Here is a 12,456-nt window from a genome sequence, read left to right on the forward strand (position 1 = left end):
AGAATTCACAACAGTACCCCCCCCTTGAGGAGGGGTCACCGAACCCTCACCAGAGCTCCCAGGACGACCAGGATGAGCTATATGAAAGGCACGAACAAGATCGGGAGCATGGACATCAGAGGCAAAGACCCAGGAATTATCTTCCTGAGCATAACCCTTCCACTTAACCAGATACTGGAGTTTCCGCCTTGAAACACGAGAATCCAAAATCTTCTCCACAATATACTCCAACTCCCCCTCCACCAAAACCGGGGCAGGAGGATCAACAGATGGAACCATAGGTGCCACGTATCTCCGCAACAATGACCTATGGAATACGTTATGTATGGAAAAAGAATCTGGAAGGGTCAGACGAAAAGACACAGGATTAAGAACCTCAGAAATCCTATACGGACCAATAAAACGAGGTTTAAACTTAGGAGAGGAAACCTTCATAGGAATATGATGAGAAGATAACCAAACCAAGTCCCCAACCCGAAGTCGGGGACCCACACAGCGTCTGCGATTAGCGAAACGTTGAGCCTTCTCCTGGGACAAAGTCAAATTGTCCACTACATGAGTCCAAATCTGCTGCAACCTGTCCACCACAGTATCCACACCAGGACAGTCTGAAGACTCAACCTGCCCTGAAGAGAAACGAGGATGGAACCCAGAGTTGCAGAAAAACGGTGAAACCAAGGTAGCCGAGCTGGCCCGATTATTAAGGGCGAACTCAGCCAAAGGCAAAAAGGACACCCAGTCATCCTGATCAGCAGAAACAAAGCATCTCAGATATGTTTCCAAGGTCTGATTGGTTCGTTCGGTCTGGCCATTAGTCTGAGGATGGAAAGCCGAGGAAAAAGACAAGTCAATGCCCATCCTACCACAAAAGGCTCGCCAAAACCTCGAAACAAACTGGGAACCTCTGTCAGAAACGATATTCTCTGGAATGCCATGTAAACGAACCACATGCTGGAAAAACAATGGCACCAAATCAGAGGAGGAAGGCAATTTAGACAAGGGTACCAAATGGACCATCTTAGAGAAGCGATCACAGACCACCCAAATGACTGACATCTTTTGAGAGACGGGAAGATCTGAAATAAAATCCATAGAGATATGTGTCCAAGGCCTCTTCGGGACCGGCAAGGGCAAAAGTAACACACTGGCACGAGAACAGCAGGGCTTAGTCCGAGCACAAATCCCACAGGACTGCACAAAAGTACGCACATCCCGCGACAGAGATGGCCACCAAAAGGATCTAGCCACTAACTCTCTGGTACCAAAGATTCCAGGATGACCAGCCAACACCGAACAATGAACCTCAGAGATAACTTTATTCGTCCACCTATCAGGGACAAACAGTTTCTCCGCTGGGCAACGATCAGGTTTATTAGCCTGAAATTTTTGCAGCACCCGCCGCAAATCAGGGGAGATGGCAGACACAATTACTCGCTCTTTGAGGATACCCGCCGGCTCAGATACACCCGGAGAGTCGGGCACAAAACTCCTAGACAGAGCATCCGCCTTCACATTTTTAGAGCCCGGAAGGTATGAAATCACAAAGTCAAAACGGGCAAAAAACAATGACCAACGAGCTTGTCTAGGATTCAACCGCTTGGCGGACTCGAGATAAGTCAAGTTCTTATGATCAGTCAAGACCACCACGCGATGCTTAGCTCCTTCAAGCCAATGACGCCACTCCTCGAATGCCCACTTCATGGCCAGCAACTCTCGATTGCCCACATCATAATTTCGCTCAGCAGGCGAAAACTTCCTGGAAAAGAAGACGCATGGTTTCATCACCGAGCAATCAGAACTTCTCTGCGACAAAACAGCCCCTGCTCCAATCTCAGAAGCATCAACCTCGACCTGGAACAGAAGCTAAACATCTGGTTGACACAACACAGGGGCAGAAGAAAAACGACGCTTCAACTCTTGAAAAGCTTCCACAGCAGCAGAAGACCAATTGACCACATCAGCACCTTTCTTGGTCAAATCGGTCAATGGTTTAGCAATACTAGAAAAATTGCAGATGAAGCGACGATAAAAATTAGCAAAGCCCAGGAACTTTTGCAGACTTTTCAGAGATGTCGGCTGAGTCCAATTATGGATGGCTTGGACCTTAACAGGGTCCATCTCGATAGTAGAAGGGGAAAAGATGAACCCCAAAAATGAAACCTTCTGAACACCAAAGAGACACTTTGATCCCTTCACAAACAAAGAATTAGCACGCAGGACCTGAAACACCGTTCTGACCTGCTTCACATGAGACTCCCAATCATCCGAGAAGATCAAAATGTCATCTAAGTACACAATCAGGAATTTATCCAGGTACTCTCGGAAGATGTCATGCATAAATGACTGAAACACTGATGTAGCATTGGCAAGTCCGAATGGCATTACTAGATACTCAAAATGGCCCTCGGGCGTATTAAATGCAGTTTTCCACTCATCGCCTCGCTTAATACGCACAAGATTATACGCACCACGAAGATCTATCTTGGTGAACCAACTAGCCCCCTTAATCCGAGCAAACAAATCAGATCACAATGGCAAGGGGTACTGAAATTTAACCGTGATCTTATTTAGAAGGCGGTAATCTATACAAGGTCTCAGTGAACCATCCTTCTTGGCTACAAAAAAGAACCCTGCTCCTAATGGCGACGATGACGGGCGAATATGTCCCTTCTCCAAAGACTCCTTCACGTAACTCCGCATAGCGGCGTGCTCAGGCACAGACAAATTAAACAGTCGACCTTTTGGGAATTTACTACCAGGAATCAAATCGATAGCACAATCACAATCCCTATGCGGAGGTAGGGTATCGGACTTGGGCTCATCAAATAAATCCCGGTAATCAGACAAGAACTCAGGAACCTCAGAAGGGGTGGATGACGAAATAGTCAGAAATGGGACATCACCATGTACCCCCTGACAACCCCAGCTGGACACAGACATGGATTTCGAATCTAATACTGGATTATGGACTTGTAGCCATGGCAACCCCAACACGACCATATCATGCAGATTATGCAACACCAGAAAGCGAATAACCTCCTGATGTGCAGGAGCCATGCACATGGTCAGCTGGGTCCAGTACTGAGGCTTATTCTTGGCCAAAGGCGTAGCCAGGGCTGCCACTAGAAATTTTGGGGCCCCATACTGGCAAAATTTTCGGGGCCCCCTTGAAACTCCGCCCAGGCTCCACCCCAGCCCCGCCTCCAGGCTCCACCCCACGAACTGTCCACAGTCCCACCACTCTCTCTTGGAAAATCTCCACTTCTCACCTATCACACATTAACAGTTCCCATCACCAGATCACACATATAGCAGGCAGCTTTTGTTTTGGCCAAAAGATTTTTTAAGCCGCCACCACAACAAGGTAGACACTTTTGGCCGGGCCCTACTCTACTGTAACCTACTAAATATTTGTTAAAATATGCAATACAATTTAGGTATATTTTTATTTATTTTTCAATTTTTAAAATGACCTATAATACTACATACAAGGAACAAATACCACAACACTATGACCAGATGACATATTACCACCACAGTGATCGAATAATATAAAATACAAGGAACAAATACCGCTACACCATGACCAGACCACATATTACCTCCACATCATGACCAGACCACATATTACCAACAATGACTGAATACTACAATACTGATGAGTAATACAAAAAAAACCCACAATACTATCACCATCAGTGCCATTATGCACAGGAGATCTGTAATTAGTAAGCAGTGTCTGTGTACAGGTAATACAGTGATCACTGGTGACATTACACACAGGAGCTCTGTATATAATGTATAGATAATACAGTGATCACTGGTGACATTGTACACAGGACCTCTGTATATAGTATACAGTGTATAGTGTAAGTGTATAGGTAACACTGACTCACCAGTGACGTCTCTAGGTGAAGTCCTTCATCTTTCATCCAGCACAGACCGCCATCACTTTATCCAGCCAGGACTCGTCTCTGCAGGAAATAAAACAGTTATCTCGAGTTCCGCTTTTAGAACACATTACTTAATTTTCCCAACTTCTACATTACACCACATGAAGAAGGCAACATAGTATCACTCTACACAGTAACAGGACCGCCCCCCCATTTAAAACAGTATACTCAAAAAATAAAATAAATACATCACTGCAATAATAATATCCCTTAATTAGCCCCTATGGTAATATTCGCCATCCTGGCCACCGTGTGTCTCATTTCAGGCTCCAGCCATATGTTCTCTCATCCTGCCCTCATGAGTATCCATTCTACCCCATATGATCTCCCCATCCTGCCCCATCTGTCTCCATCGTATCCATCCTGCCCCATCTGTTTCCAATCCTGCACCATCTCTGTCCAGCACTCTGCCCCATCTCTGTCCAGCACTCTGCCCCATCTCTGTCCAGCACTCTGCCCCATCTCTGTCCAGCACTCTGCCCCATCTCTGTCCAGCACTCTGCCCCATCTCTGTCCAGCACTCTGCCCCATCTCTGTCCAGCACTCTGCCCCATCTCTGTCCAGCACTCTGCCCAGCACTCTGCCCCATCTCTGTCCAGCACTCTGCCCCATCTCTGTCCAGCACTCTGCCCCATCTCTGTCCAGCACTCTGCCCAGCACTCTGCCCCATCTCTGTCCAGCACTCTGCCCCATCTCTGTCCAGCACTCTGCCCCATCTCTGTCCAGCACTCTGCCCCATCTCTGTCCAGCACTCTGCCCCATCTCTGTCCAGCACTCTGCCCCGTGTCCAGCTTTCTGCCCCCCATGTGTCCAGCTTTCTGCCCCCCATGTGTCCAGCTTTCTGCCCCCCCCCCGTGTCCAGCTTTCTGCCCCGCCCCCCCCTGTCCAGCTTTCTGCCCCCCCCCCCGTGTCCAGCTTTCTGCCCCCCCCTGTGTCCAGCTTTCTGCCCCCCCCTGTGTCCAGCTTTCTGCCCCCCCCCCGTGTCCAGCTTTACTGCCCCCTCTGTGTCCAGCTTTACTGCCCCCTCTGTGTCCAGCTTTACTGCCCCCTCTGTGTCCAGCTTTACTGCCCCCTCTGTGTCCAGATTTACTGCCCCCTCTGTGTCCAGATTTACTGCCCCCTCTGTGTCCAGATTTACTGCCCCCTCTGTGTCCAGATTTACTGCCCCCTCTGTGTCCAGATTTACTGCCCCGTGTCCAGCTTTACTGCCCCCTGTGTCCAGCTTTACTGCCCCCTCTGTGTCCAGCCTTCTGCCCCCCCTGTGTCCAGCTTTACTGCCCCCCTGTGTCCAGCCTTCTGCCCCCCGTGTCCAGCTTTACTGCCCTTCTGTGTCCAGCGGCCTTCTGCCCCCCCCCCCGTGTCCAGCTTTACTGCCCCCCTGTGTCCAGCGGCCTTCTGCCCCTTCTGTGTCCAGCTGCCTTCTGCCCCCTCTGTGTCCAGCTGCCTTCTGCCCCCGTGTCCAGCTGCCTTCTGCCCCCTCTGTGTCCAGCTGCCTTCTGCCCCCTCTGTGTCCAGCTGCCTTCTGCCCCCCTGTGTCCAGCTGCCTTCTGCCCCCTCTGTGTCCAGCTGCCTTCTGCCCCCCTGTGTCCAGCTGCCTTCTGCCCCCTCTGTGTCCAGCTGCCTTCTGCCCCCCTGTGTCCAGCTGCCTTCTGCCCCCTCTGTGTCCAGCTTTACTGCCCCCCCGTGTCCAGCTGCCTTCTGCCCCCTCTGTGTCCAGCCTTCTGCCCAAACCCCCCCCCCCCCGATCGCCGCTCTCCGCTCTCCGCTCTCCATAGAAAAAAAAAAAGTTCTACTTACCTGCCGCGCTCCTGATCTCTCCACGCAGCTGCACTGTGCACTCGCCGGCGACTGACAATGACGTCAGACGCCGGCGACCTGCACGCTGCGGCTGGCGGCTGTTAACTATTGACGTGCGGGCGCGGGCCCGCATGTCAATAGCGTACAGCTGCAGCGCCGGCCGCCGCTAAGGGCCCGGTTCAGCCTGCGGCTGCCGGTAGGGGCCCGGTGAGCAGGTAAGAGGGGGCCCGATGCGGGCCCCCTCTGCTCACCGGGCCCCTTACGCCAGTCACGGCTGTAATGCCCTGATGGCGGCCCTGGGCGTAGCATCAATTCCTCTCAATGGAATAGGACACTGCAAGGACTCCAAGAAAAACCCACAACGCCTAGCATACTCCAAGTCCATCAAATTCAGAGCAGCGCCTGAGTCCACAAATGCCATGACAGAATACGATGACAAAGAGCAGATCAAGGTAACGGACAGAAGAAATTTTGACTGTACCGTACCAATGGTGGCAGACCTAGCGAACCGCTTAGTGCGCTTAGGACAATCAGAGATAGCATGAGTGGAATCACCACAGTAGAAACACAGCCCATTCAGACGTCTGTGTTCTTGCCGTTCAACTCTGGTCAAAGTCCTATCGCACTGCATAGGCTCAGGTTTAAGCCCAGGTAATACCGCCAAATGGTGCACAGATTTACGCTCGCGCAAGCGTCGACCGATCTGAATGGCCAAAGACATAGACTCATTCAGACCAGCAGGCATAGGAAATCCCACCATGACATCTTTAAGGGCTGCAGAGAGACCTTTTCTGAAAATAGCTGCGAGCGCACCTTCATTCCAATGAGTGAGTACGGACCACTTTCTAAATTTCTGACAATATACCTCTATTTCATCCTGACCCTGACACAGAGCCAGCAAATTCTTCTCTGCCTGATCCACAGAATTAGGCTCATCGTACAGCAATCCGAGCGCCAGGAAAAACGCATCGATATTACTTAATGCAGGATCTCCTGACGCAAGAGAAAATGCCCAGTCCTAAGGGTCGCCACGCAAAAAAGAAATAACGATCCTCACTTGTTGAACTGGGTCACCAGAGGAGCGAGGTTTCAAAGCCAGAAATAGTTTACAATTATTTTTGAAACTCAGAAATTTAGTTCTATCTCCAAAAAACAAATCAGGAATAGGAATTCTCGGTTCTAACATAGAATTCTGAACCACAAAGTCTTGAATACTTTGTACTCTTGCCGTGAGCTGATCCACACATGAAGACAGACCTTTAATGTCCATTGCTACACCTGTGTCCTGAACCACCCAAATGTCTAGGGGAAAAGAAAGGCAAAACACAGTGCAGAGAAAAAAAAATGGTCTCAGAACTTCTTTTTTCCCTCTATTGAGAAGCATTAGTACTTTTGGCCTCCAGTACTGTTATGAAAGGTAATTCAGTACTACAATGGACATAGAGGTCAGCGCACATACAGTGACCTGGCAATAACCCAAAAAACAAAAACGAGCTCTGAGACGTGGGAACTCTGTTGACCGCAATCCCTAATCCTCTCCAACCACACTAAAGGCAGCCGTGGATTGCGCCTAACGCTCCCTATGCAACTCGGCACGGCCTGAGAAACTAGCTAGCCTGAAGATAGAAAATAAGCCTACCTTGCCGCAGAGAAATACCCCAAAGGAAAAGGCAGCCCCCACATATAATGACTGTGAGTTAAGATGAAAAGACAAACGTAGAGATGAAATAGATTTAGCAAAGTGAGGCCCAACTTTCTGAACAGAGCGAGGATAGGAAAGGTAACTTTGCGGTCAACACAAAACCCTACAAAAACCACGCAAAAGGGGCAAAAAGACCCTCCGTACCGAACTAACGGCACGGAGGTACACCCTCTGCGTCCCAGAGCTTCCAGCAAGCAGAAAAAAACAAATTGACAAGCTGGACAGAAAAAAACCGCAAACAAATAGCAAGAGGAACTTAGCTATGCAGAGCAGCAGGCCACAGGAACGATCCAGGAGGAAACAGGTCCAATACTAGAACATTGACTGGAGGCCAGGATCAAAGCACTAGGTGGAGTTAAATAGAGCAGCACCTAACAACTTCACCACATCACCTGAGGAAGGAAACTCAGAAGCCGCAGTACCACTTTCCTCCACCAACGGAAGCTCACAGAGAGAATCAGCCAAAGTACCACTTGTGACCACAGGAGGGAGCTCTGCCACAGAATTCACAACAGGCTCCCAATTGTGCTCCTACTCCCAGAATCTGTACCACATAGGATATACAGAATCATCATTCTGGCTTGGGTGTATCTTCTGGTATGGGAGCTTTCTTGAAGACACAAAAGAGAATAGTAAAACCAAAAACACTCAGTTTGAAAAAATGTTGCAGTAATCCGCAAGTGCTAGTAAAAGATGTAAAAAACAGGGTATTTGGTTGATACGTTTTTTGCAAAAAATGTATACTAAGCTGCTCTACCAATCTTCACGGTATACCCTTATCAGAGCAGTCCTAACTAATGTATGCAATCCCTATCTGATGTATTTAAAAACCTGATCATCTGTATATAACCTGTGTGAACAGGGTTCAGAGAGGAAAAATCCATGTGTGCATACAGGGTAGAACAGCTTTTGTGCAGATAGCCCAAGAGGAGTGGTGGAACTCCCCAGTCTTGTAGACACAAGAGAACAATTATGGAAACAGGAACACATGGGCTACTTGCACAGTGAACAAGTCTGTATGATCATGTTCACACACCACCAAGAAACCTGAAGACACAAAAGAGAATAGTAAAACCAAAAACACTCCGTTTGAAAAAATGTTGCAGTAATCCGCAAGTGCTAGTAAAAGATGTAAAAAACAGTGTTTTTGGTTTTACTATTCTCTTTTGTGTCTTCAGGTTTCTTGGTGGTGTGTGAACATGATCATACAGACTTGTTCACTGTGCAAGTAGCCCATGTGTTCCTGTTTCCATGGGAGCTTTCTTACAGTGTGATGCGTGGATCCAAGTGGGTCTTCTCTTCAGTTTCATAGAGGTTGCTGTCAGCAGCACTTGGAAAGGATCATAAAATCTGGGATGGAGTGTTCTCTTTGCAAACTTCTTCACCAACATCCAGTCTCCTGGCTTCAAGAGGTGTGTAGCGGATACTGAATCTGGATACTGAATCTGGCAATGAAGAGAAAACTCGAGAATGCACATCAGCAAGCTTTTTGGTCAGTTCAATCACATAAGCAGACAAGATATCATATTGCAGAGTCAGCTGCTGAAGGACAAATACTCCTAAACTGGGATTGGACCCAAACAAAATTTCATATGGTGACAGCTTTTCTGGGCCTCTGGGATTGTGCCTTACACTAAACAGTGCGATTGGGAATGTTTCATGCCATGGTTTGCTTGTCTCTTGGGCAACTTTCAACATCCTGGTCTTAACTGCCCTGTTTAGTCTTTCTACTTTCTCGCCACTTTGAAGATGGTAGGGAGTGTGTAGGCCTAAATCTGACCCTACTGCTGACCATATCTCTCGTGTTAGGTTTGCTGTGAATGCGGATCCCTTATCACTCTCTATTACTTCTGACACCGTATCTACACACTTTCCAAAAGTAGTTTCTTCACAGTAGTCTTCGCCCACTGGTTTCTCACTGGGAAAGCTTCTGGCCATCCTGAGAACACATCTACAACCACAAGAGCATATTCAAATCCTCCGCTTGATGGCATCTGGATGTTGTCTATCTGGCTCCTCTGGAAAGGATACAGTGGGCTGGCCAGATGATGTGGGGGAACTTTCTCCACTCTTCCGTGGTTACATTTGCTACAGGCCAAACAGCTGCTAGTGAACTTCGCTGTTAGGGTGGAAATCCCTGAAGCGAGCCAGTAAGTACCGATCAGATCATTCATCTGTGTCTTGGATCTGTGTGTTGGCCCATGTGCTCATTGTACCACCATAGGGTACATGCTCCGAGGTAGACAGGGTTTGAAATCCATTGCGTATACCCTTGTGTAAGAACTTGATAAAGGCATCCACCGAAACGCATACTTTTAGGGGGGTGAGGGGTGAATTTTTTGTCTCTATATGTAACGTTTTGATTCATCAAATGTCAAGAGTTTTTTGCAATATCGTCGTAAAAGCTTTTCTTGTTTGGATACAGCTGTGCTTAGTTTGGACTGAACTACATCCGTGCTAGAGCGTCTTAAATGGCAGTCACAGTGGTGAGCTGAAATGTAATAATTTTTTTTCCTTACTGTGTAATGAATATCTCCTGCAGTATTGCTAATGCCGATTCCAGTGTTGATAAATGAGATGAGAATTAGCGTTATGGAAGATGAGTCTGTGAGAAACGTATTCAGCTGCCGACTCCGAGGAAGAAACTGCTTGTTGTCTGTGGCTTAAACTATATGTTTTATTAGTAGATGTCAGGGAAGAACACAGTATGTTGTAAAATAATAAAAATATCATTGCTGCTTGGGTCCCCCGCCAGTCTCTGTATTTCTTGGTTATTCCCAACGAACTTGTGATTTCTACAGCCAATCAGTTGCCAAAGCAGTGAGTAACATAGCCAGTGATTGGGAGTATGGAGGAGATGTGTTAGCAATTCAACTTATGTTCCAGTCCATAACAGACTAGATAATACAACATGTGCACGTTCTATCTCCTCTTATGCTTCCTTTAATATTTCAAATAATTGTATTATTACACAAGATTTTTATTTTACATCGGCTCATCTTCTTCTCACTCAGTTCTGTACAATATCGAATCCTCTCAGTGAAGATCTTCTATATAAGAGAATTTTCCTGATTTAACCATCAAAGATGGATATGGACAGAGACAAGATGGTGGAGAGGATATTACACCTCACCCTAGAGATCCTCTTCCGGCTTACTGGAGAGGTGAGATATTCTGATGACGTCACATTACATCATTCTTATCTATGGGAATAACAAACGTACAGAACTGGAGAGGTGAGGACTCTGGAAATGTCTGTAGTGAGATTTATTAATGTGTCTCTCCCTAACCAGGATTACACAGTAGTGAAGAAGACCTCTAGTGATCGCTGTCAGGACCCTGTGTCTGAGGGATGGGGAAGACCCCTGAGCCCAATCACGGGGCCTCCACCTCACCCCCTGATACATGAGGACATCAATGACCAGAAGATCCTAGAACTCACCTACAAGATGATTGAGCTGCTGACTGGAGAGGTGACACTGCTGTGAATGTTGGGACATTATACAGTAACACTAATAAGGGATTGGGGGATGACGGTATCATTGTATGTGTCAGGTTCCTATAAGGTGTCAGAATGTCGCCGTCTATTTCTCTATGGAGGAGTGGAAGTATTTAGAAGGACACAAAGGTCTGTACAAGGACGTCATGATGGAGGCTCCTCAACCCCTCACATCACCAGGTAATAGATAAGACAAAATACACACAGCCTATAATTATCTGTATGTAAAGAATGAATTCAGTCCCTGTATGTGTTTTCTCCAGATCTATCCAGTAAGAGGACAACACCAGAGAGATGTCCCCGTCATCTTCTTCCACAGGGCTGTAAACAAGAAGATCCCAATGTTCCTCAGGATCATCAGGTAGATGGAGAGAAGGTGTCATGAGATCTTCCCTATGATGTGTAGACGGCAGTGAAGGTCTTGTGCTCAGTCTTGTTTTATCCACCAGTATTACCATATTTTTTGGAGTATATGACGCACCGGACCATAAGACGCACCTAGGTTTTAGAGGTGGAAAATAGGGAAAAAATATTTGAAGCAATAAATGCGGTAAAGTATTTACTAACGTAAGTAACATACGATTATATGTGGTGTTATTATATATAATAGTATGTTATTATGTTGGAAGCTACGGGTAGATGATGGTGCTGCTGGACCAGTGTGGTGTCTGTAAAGCTGTAAAGTACTATATGAAGACGCTGGAGGGTGAGTATAAGAATGGGGGCACAGGGCTTTTATTTAAAGTACCAATCCAGTACTGAAAAATGACACTGGAGTGCTGCTTTAAGAACCCATGGGAGAACTATAGCTCCCAGCATGTCATGCAGATCCTATGGCATGCTGGAAGTTATAGTTCATCACAGGAGTGTCGGAGTGCTTTTTTATGTGTTGTAATTACTAAACTTTTAATTAACTCTTACTTGTACAGGCTGTGCTCATATTAGTGCAGGTCCTGCAGCCAGCCACGCTGGAAAACCGAAAGTAACTCTCTCTACAGCTTTCAGGACCTGTGTTGAGGTATTGAAGGGCTGGAGCATCACATGACTGCACAGAGCCCTTCCTCTTATTACCGCATCACCGGTCCTGTAAGAGGATGCTGAATTGTTTCTAGTGCGGTGTCTGAAGGACCTGTGGTGACACAATGAAGAGGGAGGGCTCTGTGCTATCATGTGATGCTCCAGTCTGCCCTCTTCATTAGCTCAAGCCAACTCGTATAATGATAGGAACACTTGGCATCAGCACAGCCTGCGCTGTGTTGTCAGGTCTGCGACTGCGGCAATCCTTCCTGTGCACCCTGCTCCTGCCGCCTCCTTCTCCACTGGAAACATGATCTTCCCAGCTGCTGCAGGAATCCGGCACTGTTGAAACCATGTGGGTCCACTGTTTAATTGAAGGAATATTCATTTGCTGCTTCCCGCCCTGACAGGTGGGCAGTGAAGCAGCTAACCTTCACGTTAAGCTTTGGGACCACGTGGTTTCCCCAGTGCCGGATTCCTGCAGCGGC

At 47.4% G+C, this 12,456-nt stretch overlaps 1 protein-coding gene across 1 annotated transcript in view; it reads left to right on the top strand.

The window, feature by feature from the left end:
• LOC138663597 (zinc finger protein 271-like) overlaps window positions 1–12,456 on the top strand; it is a 56,533-nt gene that overhangs the window by 22,038 nt on the left and 22,039 nt on the right. The window contains exons 2-5 of the mRNA XM_069749858.1: window positions 10,467–10,616; window positions 10,746–10,925; window positions 11,008–11,131; window positions 11,215–11,312. Coding sequence (XP_069605959.1) covers window positions 10,539–10,616; window positions 10,746–10,925; window positions 11,008–11,131; window positions 11,215–11,312 — 480 coding nt within the window. The 5' untranslated portion in view covers window positions 10,467–10,538. The remainder of the gene's footprint in view (window positions 1–10,466; window positions 10,617–10,745; window positions 10,926–11,007; window positions 11,132–11,214; window positions 11,313–12,456) is intronic.

This window comes from Ranitomeya imitator, chromosome 2, assembly GCF_032444005.1.
Source record: "Ranitomeya imitator isolate aRanImi1 chromosome 2, aRanImi1.pri, whole genome shotgun sequence".
Lineage (NCBI taxonomy): Eukaryota > Metazoa > Chordata > Amphibia > Anura > Dendrobatidae > Ranitomeya > Ranitomeya imitator.